Source organism: Sceloporus occidentalis, unplaced genomic scaffold (assembly GCF_023333645.1).
Source record: "Sceloporus occidentalis isolate IW3139 unplaced genomic scaffold, rSceOcc1.0.p SCAF_20, whole genome shotgun sequence".
NCBI classification, from domain to species: domain Eukaryota; kingdom Metazoa; phylum Chordata; class Lepidosauria; order Squamata; family Phrynosomatidae; genus Sceloporus; species Sceloporus occidentalis.
The window spans coordinates 8,444,075-8,460,003 of NW_028317000.1; the positions used below are offsets into that span (position 1 = coordinate 8,444,075).

The 15,929-nt window shown below is 44.9% G+C and overlaps 1 protein-coding gene across 1 annotated transcript in view; it reads right to left on the minus strand.

Moving 5' to 3' along the window:
* Window positions 1–409: 409 nt before the first annotated feature.
* The window catches only part of KCNN3 (potassium calcium-activated channel subfamily N member 3), a 125,655-nt gene continuing 110,135 nt past the window's right edge, over window positions 410–15,929 (minus strand). Inside the window, exons 6-8 of the mRNA XM_089483658.1 lie at window positions 12,129–12,256; window positions 11,366–11,435; window positions 410–2,233 (exon numbers count right to left, since the gene is read on the minus strand). Of these exons, the coding sequence (XP_089339784.1) occupies window positions 1,937–2,233; window positions 11,366–11,435; window positions 12,129–12,256 (495 nt within the window). The 3' untranslated portion in view covers window positions 410–1,936. The remainder of the gene's footprint in view (window positions 2,234–11,365; window positions 11,436–12,128; window positions 12,257–15,929) is intronic.

Below are 15,929 nucleotides of genomic sequence, written 5' to 3' on the forward strand. Positions count from 1 at the left end.
GCATGTGCTCTAGCCACTGATCTCTGCCTCCATTTTGGGGGTCTGTTTGGTTTTTCTGTCATTGCAAGTTTCCTACTCTCCTACTCTCAGGGTCCCCAGGGCACTTTGTGCCACAGACACCTTTAAATACCCTATAACCATCATGGCTAGTCCCTTACAAACACAAGCAGAGGCCATGTTGCCTGGCGTACATGGTAGCTAGGTGTGTGTGTTTGAGAGAGAGAGAGAGATTGGGGTGTCTGCATGCACTGAAGTTGTGACTATGGCATGATGAACAGGAAAAACTGTTATTTGGCATACACTAAGCTTCCTGAGTATCTCAGCTTTCATTTAATTTTTTAAAAATGCATCTAATGGGACAGGGGCAGTCAAGGATTGGGAAGCTGAATGGAGATATTGGGGGGGGGGGACCGAATCCCACCCCAATAAAATGGCTTGGCCCCAAATACCCCCAATACCCTCTAGAGAGCAATTTTGTTACTTCTTGTGCACCTCTGGTGCCTTTCCTGGCTCCTTGTACCAAGAGAACCCTAAGAATACTTGGGGCAGATCCAAGTATTGCAAATTTAAACCAGTCCCAGACCAATATAAGTATCAAAGAATCCCTAGGATTGCCTGCACTACAGCAGCAGCCTATTTCTCCAGGGTTTGCTCTTCAAACCTATAATTCCCAGGATGCTTTTGAGTAGAGGGAAGCCTAAGAGTAAAACATAAAAATAAAAAATGGATAAACCTGATTAAAATGAGCTATACGTTTGTAGGACAGAAAGGCCTTTGGGAATCCAGGTACAGTGCAATACAGGCTCCAGGAAAGCAGAGAGGAACCCTCAGTGCATTTGGAGATGAGGGCTGGTAGAGAAAAGGAATATTCATCAGTCACGATGAAGACTCAGTTTTTGAAATATGGTTTCAGAGCACCACTGGCGAGCTGATAGGGTTCCAGGTGATTTACTTGTAGGTTCGCAGACTCCATCTTCTCGGGGCACCATGAGTCCAAGTAAACATCTCTGTGAATATTCTCTTTGGAAGGACCAACACTCCAGCTCACTCGGGGATGCTTGGACCACGGGACTCTTTTTTCAACAGCTGGCTACACCAGGGCACTTGCTGATTCTCCATCTCCTCGAGTGACTCATTGCTTTGATACCAAAAACCTCCAACTAGGAATGGCCTCTCAGGTAGAGGATGGAGTTCCATAATCCTCCAAGCTTTTCTGGAGGCCTCAAAGATGACATCATTATGCTTCTGCAAAAACAAAAACAAAAACACCTCCAAGAAGGACTCACTCTGATGGAAACTCTTGCAACCGGCTCTTGATGAAGAATGCTAGGGAACCTTGGAGTGATATCCCAATGGCTGGCTGGGAGGGTGCGGGAGGTTGCAGAGAAGGAAAAGGGGACAAGCGCCCACTCTGACTTTCTTCTTCTTATTGACTTTCACCACTGAGACATGAAATGAACGGAGAAGAAGGAAACCAAAGGAAGGAAGAAGGGAGAGAGGGAAGGAAAGAAGGAGATAAACAACCCCGTCGCCTGTGGCTTCGGGGTCCACACAGTGGAATGGTCCCACCCTGCCCTGACCCACCCCCCAGCTCCGTCACGTCAGCGCCCCAGGGTTGGCTTTGTTTTCAATTTGAAGACCTGAGATTGAACGTGGATATCCAATAGTCCACCGAACCAACGTGGCGGGGGGCTCTGTCGAAAACACCCATTCCCCGTCCTGTTCTGGTACTCCGCCTTCCCCACCATCCGCCTTGTGCAGAGGCACCAAAACCGAGGGCGCAGTGCTCCAGGTCCCAGGCAAAGCCCACATGCCTGGTTTCTCAGCACCCTCTGGGGCTGGGATCGAATTGCCCTTGAGTGGATTTTTGTGTGTATTTAAAAAAAGACTCCCTACCCGCCCGGCCCCCGTGCGGTTTGGCACCACCGGCTACGGTTCAACAACTACTTGAGCTGGTATACGGGGTGGGAAAAGAGGTGGAGCTGACTCCAAGGGGGCTGTCCGAGAGCGGCGTCTGGGGGGCACCCATGCCCATGCTCACCCCCCGGGCCTCGAGGATGGTGGCAAGGAACTGCTGCTGCTGCTGGCGCAAAGCGTCCGTGATCAACAAAGGCAGGGAGTTGAAGCTCGTGGACAGCTGCTCCAGTTTGGCCTCCAGACCCCCAATCTGCTTCTCCAGGTCTTCGCTCCGGTCATTCAGCTCTGTGATGAGGTCGTACATGACGTTCTGCATCTGTGGAGGAGAAAGGGAAGCAGAGAACCTGGCTGCTTGGGCATCATAGAATCATAGAGTTGGAAGAGACCCCAAGGGCCATCCAGTTCAACTCCCTGCCATGCAGGAACTCTCAATCAAAGTATCCCCATCAGATGGCCATCCAGCCTCTGTTTAAAGACCTCCCAAGGAGGGAGACTCCACCAGTGTCTGAGGAAGGAGTGTGTTCCACTGTTGAACAGCTCTTACTATCAGTAGGTTACTCTTAATGTTTAGGTGGAATCTCTTTTCCTCTAGTTTGCATCCATTGCTCTGAGTCCTAGTCTCTGGAGCAGCAGAAAACAAGTTTGCTCCCTCCTCAGCATGACATCCCTTCAAGTATTTAAACAGGGCTATCATATCGCCTCTTAACCTTCTCTTCTGCAGGCTAAACATCCCCAGCTCCCTAAGTCTCACCTCATAGGGCATTTCCTCTAACCTGGTGGTGGGCAAAGTACTGCCCAGGGTAGCCTCCCGAATAAAACAAAATCATAGAATGATAGAGTTGGAAGAGACCACAAGGGCCATCCAGTCCAACCCCATTCTGTCATGCAGGATCTCTCAATCAAAGCATCCCCATTGACATGCTGAAAAGGGGCCAGCTAACTGTATTTTATTTTATTTTTCTTTAATGTTTTAAAATGCCCAAAAATGATCTCTGGAGGGTGTGAGTGTGGGGGCATTTCTAGCATGTTTGGAACCCCCTGGAAATTTTCTGGAAATTTCCCCCCCCCCCCAATTTTTTTTAGTAATAGCAATAACATTTCTACAACACTTTATAGTGCTAAGCACACTCTAACTGATTTACAATGTGCAAGCCAATTGCCCCCAACAAACTGGGCACTCATTTTACTGACCTACAAGAAGGATGGATGACTGAGTCAACCTTGGAGCCCTGGGAACAAACTCACAACGTTGTGGCTGCACAACCGGCATTTAACCACTGCACTACCAGGGATCCTTTCCCATTCAAAATGCCTTATAGAGGTCCAAGAAGGGCCAAAAACACAACCCCCATGTCCCTTAGAAAGTGTTTGGGAGCAATAAATGATTCCCCCCCCCCTAGAAACGGTATACCCTTCCAAGGTGCCCCAGAGAGCTAATGCAGCCCCCAAGCCTTCCACAGTTACACAACCTTGCTCTACCCCATAAACAAGGAAAAAATGCATTGGAGGAAGTGAGCAGAAGTCAGTTCTGGTTCACTTACTGTTTTTGAAATAGGCTTCACCCCATAAACTGACCTGATGTTTATATTTATTTGTATCCCACTCTTTCCCCTAAACTGAGACTCAAAAAGGCCTCCCCCCCCCCCCTTTTCAGGGAGGAAACATTTTTATTTCCAAGACATTGTGTGTGTTTGGGGAGGGGGGAAAGTGTTTCAGGGAATCTTTGGCCATTTCCCCCTTTTTATTAGAAAGAAATATTAGTGAAAAGGGGACTCATAAAGTCTGGGACTCATAAATTTTGCTTCTGCAAAGAATGTTCCCATCTCTGCTGCACGTACATAGCTTTCTTCCCAACATCTCCAACCTCACTTATTGATTATCTATCAGATTTCTATGAGTATGGCTATCAGTATGAATTGCTCCAAGGAATTTGGGATATCTGATGTGCCTTCTCCACAGGGGCTCCGATGGCCCAAGAAGGCCAGGTGGTATTGTTGGACGCCATCTTCCACCAGCCCTTGACAGCATGACCAATGACTGGGGAGGCTGGAAACTGTAGTCCAACAGAACCTGGTTCTCTCACAGGTACATCCCTGCTGTCTCTGGCCTGGTACAGATTGCCAATTTGTGGCAGCCTGGGGCTAAAATTAGGACTCAGGAGTGTGGAGTATCTGCACGCTTCCAAACCCTAGCGCAGGTCGGCGGCACCATCATGGCTCGGCCCCATCCACATAGGGGCCGCCATGATGATGCAAGCATGGCGCAGCGTCTGCACATTGTAGCACCAGGCTTGCATCACTGACACATGAGAGAGTGCCAATGGTGCACTCATGGTGTCCGCCACGCACACCAAAAAGAACCTGCTGGCATTTTGAACGCACTCTGAACGCAATCATGCATCAATCCACACTCAAGTAAATTCGGTGAACTAGGGAATATACAAATCCTATGCTCAGGCTACTTCTCATTCAATGCGATGTCGTTTGGTGTGATATGCATGTCTGCTGTGGCCGTGGTATCCCCCCCACCCGCACCAATTCCCATGATCCTCTGTTTTGTTTTGGCTTCCGGGGCTCCTAGGTCTTCCCCGGGAGGAAAAACAGCTGTTTTTAACAGGAAAGAGTGGCTCTCCATGAGGTGCCCTGAAAGCTCTCTCTCTCTGCCCAAAATGGTGGGCTTGGGGCTTGCCCTCCTCCTGGCCCCTTGTGCCCCTCCGAGACATTTTTGCCTGCCTGCCTGCCTTCCTCCCTCCCTCCAGGGGGCTTCAAAAAGAGAGATACCCCCCACCCTTTTTATTAGCTCCAAAGTGTTCTTCTTCTTCCTTCATTCCTCCTCTTTTGGAGGATGGAGAGGGGCAGCCTAGGGAATGGGGGTCTGTTTTCCTCCCCTCAGGGGCATTGCTCTGTCTGGGCTCACAACCAACTCAAACTCCCAGAATTCCATAGCCTTGAGCCACAAAGAGTTAAAGCGGTGCCACACTGGGTTATTTCTCCAGCGTAGATGTAGCCGTAGTTGCCAGCTCTGCTTCCTGCCCAGCTTCCCTTTCCCTTTCCCCCTCCTCCTCCTCCATTGCCTTCAATGGGACTCCCAATGGACTCCCAGGTTAGAACCGAAGAGGACCCAGGCCCCCCACAACCTCACTGCAGCCAAGCTCTCCCAAATGGAGGGACTCCTTCTCTCCCTCCATTCCCCCCATAGCTGGAGACTTAAAGGCACAGACACAGTCACACACATACACACACACACACCGCTTTTTGGGTTCTCTTGGCAGATTGATTCAGGTGGGGTTTGCCATTGCCATTTTCTGAGGAGGCTGAGAGAGTGTGACTTGCACCAGATCACCCAGTAGGATTCCATCCTTGCCTTCTAGAGCCATAGCCCAATGCTCAAACCAAGCACAAGGTTGCTTTGGACTGATTTTGAGTTGGCGCATTGCCTAAATAACGTGACATGAGGGGTAATGAAAGCACAAATAAAGTGCATTGCCTAAATAACATGAAATAAAGGATTATGAAGTACTAAATAACGTGAATTGCCTAAATAATGTGAAATAAAGGGTTATGAATGAATAAATAACGTGAAACAAGGCAAAACGAAGGTCACGATTCGATTCTGCCCTCACTGCGCATATGCAGGGATGCTAATTCGAACTCTAGACTATGAAGGGTATGTACTTATATGATAACTTCTTTTGCATTCACACTACTTTGGCTTTGGGGTGGGCGCTGTGTTCTTCTGTGCGTTTGACAACCGTTCGCGTGATAGTGTCCATTTTCGAACTGGCCCTACTTTCTTTCCCCCCCAAATTGGGAGACCTTCCTCCCATGTGATATCGTCCACTGTATTCTCCACCAAAACATTTTTTAAAGCTCAGGAACAACGGCTGGGTATTAACAGTTTCACACTTGTCTCTGCTTTTGTAAGAGCTAGAAGACCTGCATTAATTTTCTTCAAAAGCCCAAATTCTCAGGATGCAAAATTTCACACTCGGTTCCCTTGTCTGTGCAACGGTTTCTCAGACTGAAAAGAAAGTAGAAGCATAAGGCCAAGAAGTGAAAATTAAAAGGTGGGAGAACCACTCAATTGGGCTGGTTGTTTATGAGCAGGGATCCATTTATTTTAAGCCCCTGTCACAAGGACCGCATTGCCAGGCCCAGCCTCATCCTCCTTGCCCAATGTATAAAGAATTGCTTCTGAGCATACGGAGAGTATTTTACCCCCAATATACTAGCTAAATGACTAAGGCAGTTTCTACAAGCTTCGAGATCAAATGGTTTGAACTTTCCGTTCTGGAAATTAGCACCCCCCAAAAAAACATGAAGAGCAGAAACTTTTCAAAAATTACATTGAAAGGATAAAACTCTGATCAGCAATATCTGTCTGGGAGAGAAGGAGAAAGCATTAGAAAAACAGGTTTTATGGGACAGAACAGACATTCAAGCAATGTTTTGCAGTGTTTTGTTCTCCCGAAATGATTTCCCAAGACACAGCTAGCCTTCGATCTGACATAACTGCTTGGTCCCGAGAAAAACCCAAATGGAGACGAATACCAGAAAGGGAAAAGAGTGAATGTTTTTGTAAAAGGTTGAAGGAAAAAAAAGGAGTGCGAATGGAGAAGGGTGTGTGTGTGTTCAGAAACGTTATGCAAGCCTGAATAGAAGCAAGGGGTTTAATAAGCACAGAACATATTACAATGCCTGCCAAGGAAATTTGCCTTTGTAGAAAAGGAGAATAATAATAATAAAGACCTCCTGAGAAAAGAAATGCAACATTAAGCACTGCAGGTACTGAGGGCAAAGGCATGGAGGGAGGGAGGTTAAGCAGCCATGGGATCGGAAAAGGAACTGGTTGCTGGAGATTTATTTTTCCTTTATATCAGCTGTCAGAAATTGAGAGAGCAAGTCAGCTGCTAGGACTTGGTAGAGCAGGACTCCCTCCTTGGAGGTCTTCAAACGGAGGCTGGATGGCCATCTGTCAGGGATGCTTTGATTTGGATTTCCTGCATGGCAGGGGGTTTGACTAGATGGCCCTTGTGGTCTCTTCCAACTCTATGATTCTATGATTCTATGACTGGAGCCTTGATATTGAAGGCTTTTCTTGGCAAGATTTGTTCAGAGGAGGTTTGCCATTGCCTTCCCCTGAGGCTGAGAGCGAGCGACATGCCCAAGATCGCCCAGCGGGTTTTATGACTGACCTGGGATTCGAACCCTGGTCTCCAGAGTTGCAGTCCAACCCTGGTAGTGGGGCCAAAGGCAAAAGGGGCAGGCACCAAAATGCATTCTAGCTAGAAGCTCTTATTGCTTGTGTCTTGGAAAAGCCTTGGGAAAAAGCATTTCAATATTTTAGAAGCCTGCAAAAGATATCCTCCCCAGCGTACTATCTTTACTATGGACTGAAACAACATGCAGGCATCTGACTAACATCTCCAATTGCTTTCCCCTCTCCTGTTTGGATTATAACATCTTGCCTGATGAAGAAGCCCATGGAGCTTCAAAAGCTTGCAACAAGTATATTGTGCATTTGGGTTGGACAATAAAGGTATCCCTGGTGGGTTTTTGTGAATATTTTAGAAGGGGCAGAGAAAAGCTTTATAAAAGCTGAGAAGCCGCCCAATTATGATGGAACAGGGAACTTGGTGTAGCCATTAGAGGGCCAAACGGGAACCTCACGAGGGCCACATTTTGCCCCAAATCATGATGCCCCAAAATGAAATTCATTTAATTTATGCATTAACATATTGATATACTTCCTTCTATCCACAGATGTCAGGGTGAGATATAATAAAATCAGTCTAACATATTTAGATGTAAGTACAATAACATCCAAAATCCACACAACAGTGACACCTTAATTGTGACAACCAAAATGCACAAAATGCATGCTGCAAGCTTTCGAAGCTTCCCCGGTGTTAATACAGGAGAAAGGAAATTATGATGATGTTAGAATCACAGTCCTGCATTTGGTCAAGATGTTGTTTTCAGTATGGAGAGCTATCCAAGCAGGCAGAATATTCTGGCCCTGTGGATACTGGGAGACAGAGTCATAAAGTCCAGGAAATAAAATTCAATTCACAACTCAAAGATAATTTGGGTTTTTCTTTTAGGTCCAGGTTGTCTTTGTCCCTTGGGTGAATCTAATATCATCATAATTTCCTTTCTCCTGTATGATTTTTAACACCTTTACCTTATGAAAAGCTGGTGGAGCTTCAAAAGCTTGCACCATGGATTTGGTGCAATTTGGTGCATTCTGGTTGGTCCAAAAAACGTATCGCTGTCTTGTGGATTCTGGATGTTATTGCACTTTGCAGTATAGCCGACATCGCTATATATTTAGATGCAGAAAACCATAGAGATGAGGGGGAGGGTTAAAAGGTTAAGTAAGCCTGATCAAATTGGAAGTGTTGAACCCACTTTCCACAACCACCCCAGTCATGTCTGCTTTAAGAGGCAATGAATGCAACATCAGGACTTCCCAGCTTTCTCAGTTGGGGTCCTAAAGGGATGTGGCCTAAAAGCTTCCGCCTCAAAGCTTCAAGTTGTGCTTGACAAGGTTATTTGGAAAGCAAAAACACTCCCTCCTTTTCCACGCAGAGACAAAGTAAAGCAGAGGTTTCAAATGCAACGGAAGCAAACAAGAGAGTACAGTTCAGTAAATGCATGTTGCTTCCCCTTCATTATTATCGCCATCCTCAGCAAGGTCTGATCAGAGAAAGACGGAGAGAGGAGGAGGCGGAAAATCTTGACTGCTTCCTTCTGCAAGGTTGCCTGGCAACCCAAGGCTCAGGGAACCCCATATGGGATCCACCAGATCCCTGAATCCTCCCAAACGCCCCATCCACCTCACCCAGAGTTTGGAGATAACTGGTCAAAACTGAATCCTTTGCCCCTAAAATGGTTATTATACAGCACAGGAGGCCCTCTGTATCCACTGGACTTTGGTTTCAAGATACCAAAATCTATGGATGCTCAAGTCCCATATATACCTACAATAGTATAGCAGAAAGGTGTCTCTTATATACAGTGGTGAATATCCCAAAAGCAAGGTTGGCTTTTTGGGAATTATTTTTTGGAACATTTTCAATCAATGGCTGTAAAACACATACAAACAGAGGATCAATTGTATGCATCTTCTTGGACAATGGTTTAACAACCTGTTATTTTAAATGTTAAGCAACAACGTTATGGATGGTTTGAGTGATTTACTTTTCACATTATTTTCATCTGTTATCACTTCTCTTTTAAAGTGGTGGGGATTCTGAATCTCTATAACCGATATACATATACATAAGCATATACAGATGATTTAAAAGCAAGCAAACAGCACTACTTTTAAGTTAGCTTTGGATACTGGTAAAACACCGTTCTAAAAGAAAATCAGCATGTGCTTTATAGATGAGAGCAAAGCCTTTTACTGTATTGATTACAAAAAGCAATGGAATGCTCCGAAAGAGATGGAAGTGCCACTACATTTGATAGTCCTGATGAAAAATCTGCACTTAGGACAAGAGGCCACTGTTATAACAGAATATGGAAAATGAGAATGGTTCCCAATTGGCAAAAGGGCCAGGCACAGTTGCACTTTATCACCCTACCTGTTCAACTTTGATGCTGAAAAATATCCTATGAAGAGCAGAATTAGACTCAGAAGAAGGAGGATAGAAGAGAGAAGGAAGGAACCTCAACAATCTAAGATATGCAGATGACACCATATTACTAGCAGAAAACATCATGGACCTTGGAACAATTACCAAGGAAGGTCAAGGAAGAAAGTGCAAAGGTAGGCTTGCTGCCGAACATAAAGAAAACAAAAATAGTGACCAGAGTGGACCTACATAACTTCAAACTAGAAAATGAGGCAATCGATATTGTTAAAAAACTTCTTGGACCTTGGATCAAACATTCATCAGAATGGGGACTGCAGTCAAGAAATCAGAATAAGACTAGGAATGGGAAGAGCAGCCATGAAAGAACTAGACAAGACCTAAAAGTGTAAAGATATACAATTGAGCACTAAAGTTAGAATCATCCAAGCCATGCTATTTCCCATCACTTCCTCCCTGGAAGAAGATTACTCATCCATTAAGAAGCCAAGCCCTCCCTCCAGTCCATCTCCCCTGGTCCAGGCCTCGGAGGTAGAGAAGAACTGCTGGCCCTCATCCCCTTCCCCACCACCACTCCCTTCTCCTTCCGCTTTTTGTCAAGGAATCAAAGCAGATTACAACAATAAAAATGACAATCAATTTCTCCAGTAGCGTAAGAGTCCAGGATCTTATAGACCTAGAAGATAAACATGTGTGAGCATTAAAAAAAACCCACACCATTGACATGGAGTGCTTTGCCTGAAATAAGACGTTTTGCTTGGCTTTCGAAACTGCTGACAGTTTTTGCAGTAATGCTAGGCTAGCTGAACTTTAAAATAACTTGTTCTGTAAAAGGGGAATTTCTATTTGCCTTACTTTGGCTGAAAGCTATTATAATGCAATATATAAATAAGTAAAATTGCTTGGGGAAGCAGGTTTGGAGACAATATGGCCAAGAGTCACTGGTCTGGGCTGGTGTTCCCCTGCGTGATTGTGTCTCAGATAAAGCAGCCCCAGGCTGTTCTGAGATAAACACAGTGTGTAGTCAGTTTCTTCCCCACAACATACCTGTTTATTTTTTGGAGTGTTGCAGAAGACAGTATCCTGCAATACCACCTTTCTTGATGTCTTTTGATTTGGATGCATAACAGCAGCCAGAAACCATGTAGTATCATGCTTCTATTTTGACTGCAGTGGTATCAATTTATGGAATTCTGGGGTTTGCAGATTCAATGCCTTTGAATCATAAAATCATAGAATCGTAGACTTGGAAGAGACCCCAAGGGTCATCCAGTCCAACCTCATTCTGCCATGCAGGAACTCACAATCAAAGCACCACTGACAGATGGCCATGCAGCCTCTTTTTAAAGACCTCCAATGAAACCATGCCCTATGAGGAAATACTTAGGAAGCTGGGGATGTTTAGCCTGGAGAAGAGACGGTTAAGGGGTGGTATGATAAGTATTTGAAGGGGTGTCATATTGAGGATGGAGAAAGCTTGCTTTCTGCTGCTCCAGAGAATAGAACATGGAACAATGGATGCAAGCTCCAGGAAAAGAGATTCCACATCAACATTAGGAGGAACTTTCTGACAGTAAAGGCTGTTTGACAGTGGAACACACTCCTCCCTCGGAGTGTAGTGGAGTCTCCCTCCTTGGAGGTCTTTAAACAGAAGCTGGATGGCCATCTGTCAATGGGGATGCTTTGATTGAGAGTTCCTGCACGGCAGAATGTGGTTAGACTGGATGGCCCTTGGGGTCTCTTCCAACTCTAGGATTCTATTATTCAATTTCCATCTCCTAATTCTGGTCTTTAGAAGGAAGGAAAGAAAGAACGATGCAGGGGGAGGTTTTAAGAGGGATAATTTACCTTGGAAAGATCAACCAGGGTGTTGGCTTGGTCGCTGAGTTTTCTCTGCTCCATCTTCACGCCTCTTAACCTGGAAAAGGGGTAAAAGCAACTGATGGAGGCGTTTGGCATGCTGGCAGGAAAAGATGGAGAGCCCCATCCCTCCCACCCACCTATTCTGAGTTGGTTTGCTTGCCTTTCGATTCTTCCTGTAAAACCCCACAGCCCAACCAGACCAGAATCTTGACAAGTTGAATGGTTGCCTGAAAATCCAGCCCTGTGGATGGGGTCCAAGCTGAAATGCACAGGTGAGCCCCACTTAACATCTGCCTCCCCTTCAGCACTCTTCTTAGCTGCTTTATTTATTTATTTATTTATTTATTTATTTAGAACAAATGAACAACAGAGTGGTCATCTAGCAGTACTTAAGTCAGACACATGAGATGCATTGTATCACTTCTAGTCATCAGTTTCAGCTGATTTTTGGCCCACAAGTGATGTTTGGGAGGGTTGGTGCAAAACAGAAGCTAAACTTTTATATTTTCAGGCATGTTTCTTTGGGGGGGGGTGGTGGTGGATGAAATGGCCCTTGGGAGTCTCTTCCAACTCTGCCTTTCTATGAGTCTGTACCTTTGGTCCACTGAATGTATACTGACTGCCCTGAAAGGTAGCACATCTCTCATGATCCAGCAGCTAAACTTTCACAGCCATCTTACAAGTTTTTGGGTAAAGATGCCAATGGAGAAGAGAATGCCAAAGGAGAAGGGAAAAGAGCCTGACTTACTGGTGAATGGCTTGGAGGAACTTCCTCTGGTGCTTCCGGACTTTGGCGTGGTCAATCTTTTTTAGCAGCTTGGTGTGTTTGTAGATAAGCCAGGTTTCCCGCAGAACGTTGGCGGCAGCGTTTTTGATCTGCAAGAGAAAAAGATAAGAGCTCAGCTTCAGGTTTCAAGTCCTATCCTTCTGTCTATCTGCCTAGCTGAGAGCCAGGTTTTCCTCCTTGTCCGCTCCCAACCAGACAGAAATCAGGCTCCAGACCAGAGCTGGGTTTAACTAAATGGCCAGTTATTGAGTGATAGCAGATCTCATCTCTACATTGGATGCTCCAGCTATCCCTTTATTTAAAACATTTGCAAGTTTCATTCACTCTTGCCAAGGACTATCAGAAGCAGTCCTGTCTCAGAGCGCCATCCCTCCGAGATAATGCTTTATACTGGCTTGGACCATCGCCCGGTGTTGTCCATTTAGAGCAGCTCTCTAAGGAGCAGATGGATGGTGCTACAGGTATATCTCAGTTAATGAAGCAGATGCATTCGTAGGCATTACTTTTTTAGCAGAAAATTTGGTACCAGAGGCTGCAGGAATGTGGGAGGAATACAAATGGGTTCCTGCAAATTTTTCCAACAAACTTTTAATTCAGCACCAGAACAATATGTACAGTGGACCCTTTTCTTATGTGGGGGATCTGTTCCGGACCCCCTGCGCATAATGGAAATGTATGCTCAAGCCCCACTGAAAACAATGGGGCTTGTGCATGCATGCAGCGCAGTCCACATACCATGCGTGCATGCACCATTGCCTCTTCCAGCATGTGTCTTTCAGTGTAAGCTGAAAGCTGCTTATGGCGTGCCCCTGTATGACGCAGGTGCACTGTATATGTGAAGTTAAACAATCAGCTCATGCAAGCCTTGAATAAATAAACAGGAGCATACTGAGCCTTCTGGAGACCTTGCAAAATGCACCCATGTTCTTTCCGCAATCTCCAATTTTCTTATGATTTCAATTTGGGTGTCCAAACCTATATATCAATACCATTTTTAGTGAGGGCGGCTTATCTGCTTTCCCCTTTTTCCTCTCTGTTTTGCTATTCACAAATGCTCAGCAATGGATCCTAGATTACTGTACCTGTTGTAAGGAGGCACACATGGCTAAAGTAGGATGGTTAGAATACAATCCCACTCCCATTCTTTCCCAACTCAGGTTTTATTGCATTGGTTACTGCAGTAACCTGTTGTTGTGCCTTCAAGAATAACTGCAGTTTTCAGCAGGAAGAAAACTGCTAAAATTACTTGTCGCTTCCTTCAAGAATGAAATTAACCAAGAATTACATCCCTCAGAGGGATGCAGGCTTCCCAGTTCTGGACTTAAGACAGAGCCTTCTTTCTGTCTAAGGTCTTTAAACAGAGGCTGGATGGCCATCTGTCGGGGATGCTTTGATTGAGAGTTCCTGCATGGCAGAATGGGGTTGGACTGGATGTCCCTTGCAGTCTCTTCCAACTCTATGATTGTATGAATTCTCTTCCACGAAAACTGACCCCAGGTTCTTTCACACTGATTCTCTCTCCTTCATTGTATCCAGAAATGGACTCCCTTGACAATATGTAGGAGGAACAGCCAATCTCCTTTTCTCTTTCACTCCGATCTCCTCACCCACCTTTTCTCACTCCATTTCAAGGGAGAGATACAGAACAAGCTTCAACATACAGAGTTCCCTTTCACAGTTCCCCATAGTTCTGTGAAACTAAAGACATCTGGTTGCTCCATGGACACAAAAGACATCTATGAATCACTCTTCTTACTCACAAGGGCTCCTTTGGACACTCCTAAAGAAAATGAGTGATTTGATATTTTTTTTAAAAAATTGGGGGAATTAACTACTAGGAAAGACGGAGGGGGGGTTACCTTTTTGGATGGGTCCCCAGGCAACTGCCTTAGGTTTGCCAATTGCTTATTGAGTTAAATTTTGCCTGGAGCAGATGCTAAGTTACACACAGCCACCTGTTCGCTGTTGGTTTTCTGAGCAATGCCTCACAGAGTGATGCTTTACTGATGCCTCATCCAGATCGCCATGTTATTATAGTCACACAGGCAGTTCTAACGCTATGCATGTTGACAGGAAGGCAAATGTCTCTCTCTCTCTCTCTCTCTCTCTCTCTGGTAGAATGTCCTCCCAAACATGTGTGCAGAATTGTAAGCTGAGAGTCATAGGATTTTAGAACCAGCAGGCATCTTAAAAGCCATCTATTCCCACTCCCTGCTCAGTACAGAGTATCCAATGTGCATGAACAAACAGTGAGCCCTTGGTATATGCTGGAGTTTGGTTCCAGGACCTCCTGTGGATAACAAAATCCGTGGATGCTCAACTCCCATTAAGTAAAATGGCATAGTAGAATGGACTCCCTTATATAAAATGACAAAATTAAGGTTTGTTTTTGGAACACACACACACACACACACACACACCAAGCCCTGGATGACTGAATCCGTGGATAAAGAATCCGTGGATATGGAGGGCTGACTGTATGTTCAAATTCACATGCAAAGAACTGCAGGCTTTCGCACTTGTATTGGACTTTTTCAGTGCCTCCAATTTTAGCTGAGTATTCTGTGCAGTAGGATTATACAGATGTTGACTATCTATCTATCTACATTTCAAGATATGCTGGTAGGATAATAATAATAATAATAATAATAATAATAATAAATATTTATATCCCACTTTGAGGATAGAGGCGGGTAACAGCAGAGTTAATACAATATACAACAATAAAAACAACAAGCCTCATATTAGAAAGAGAGGAAGACTGCAAACCAAATGACTGATTCACAGGCATGAATCTACAAAACATATAGTATATACCTGACTATAAGTGTATAAGTCGAGGGCAAGTTTTGGGGCCAGAATTATGGATTTTGCTATGAACCGAGGATAAGTCGAGGGTAAAACTTAGGGGCATATAGCAAAAGATCTAAAGGATGAAGCAAAGCAAAACAAATTCCAGCAGACATAGCTCTTTCTGATCACTCTTAAGGCTGGATGGATGAGAGAGTAGAGGGCCTCAGTGCTTCCAGGACAGATTGTACTCTTGCTTTTCACCAGGGGATGGTTCCTTCTTTTAAATGAGAATTAAGATATGGTACTTAAATTGACCTGTGGATAAATCGACTCAGGGTTTTTTTGGGTCAATTTTTTTACCAAAATTTCTAGCCTTATACATGAGTATATACAGTAAGCCAAGTAGGGGGAGGCAGGGGTCTTTGGAGATGTCTCATCCACAAGGTTGCCATGAGTTGAGGTCAACTCTAAGGCAGTTAACAACACATAGAGTTTATCAAACGGGAGGAATTTCTCTTAATTTCGAATGAAAAGAAAGTGGGGCCAGAACGCATTCACATAAAGTCGCTAGTTTAGCGAAATTACGTGAATGCTCATTGCATTCGAACTGGCTCCCCAGTGCTCAAAAATAGCATGCCATTGCCCAAATTTGCGTGTGGCAGTCCATCACACAATAATGTGAAACCCCATGATTGCATTCAAACTGGCTTCCCATTGCCTGAAATTGTGTGTGGCAGTCTATCACGCAATAACGTTAAACCCCATGATTGCATTCGGATTGCCATTGGATTATACTTCCAATTTCCCTTGTCTGATAAACTCCAATGGTGCCAGCTTGGTTTCTCACTCAAGACTAGGATACGAACCTATGGATTGAAATGGGAAGAAAAGAGATTCCACCTAAACATTAGGAAGAACTTTTTGACTGTAAGAACTGTTCAACAGTAGAACAGACTGCCTTGGAAGACA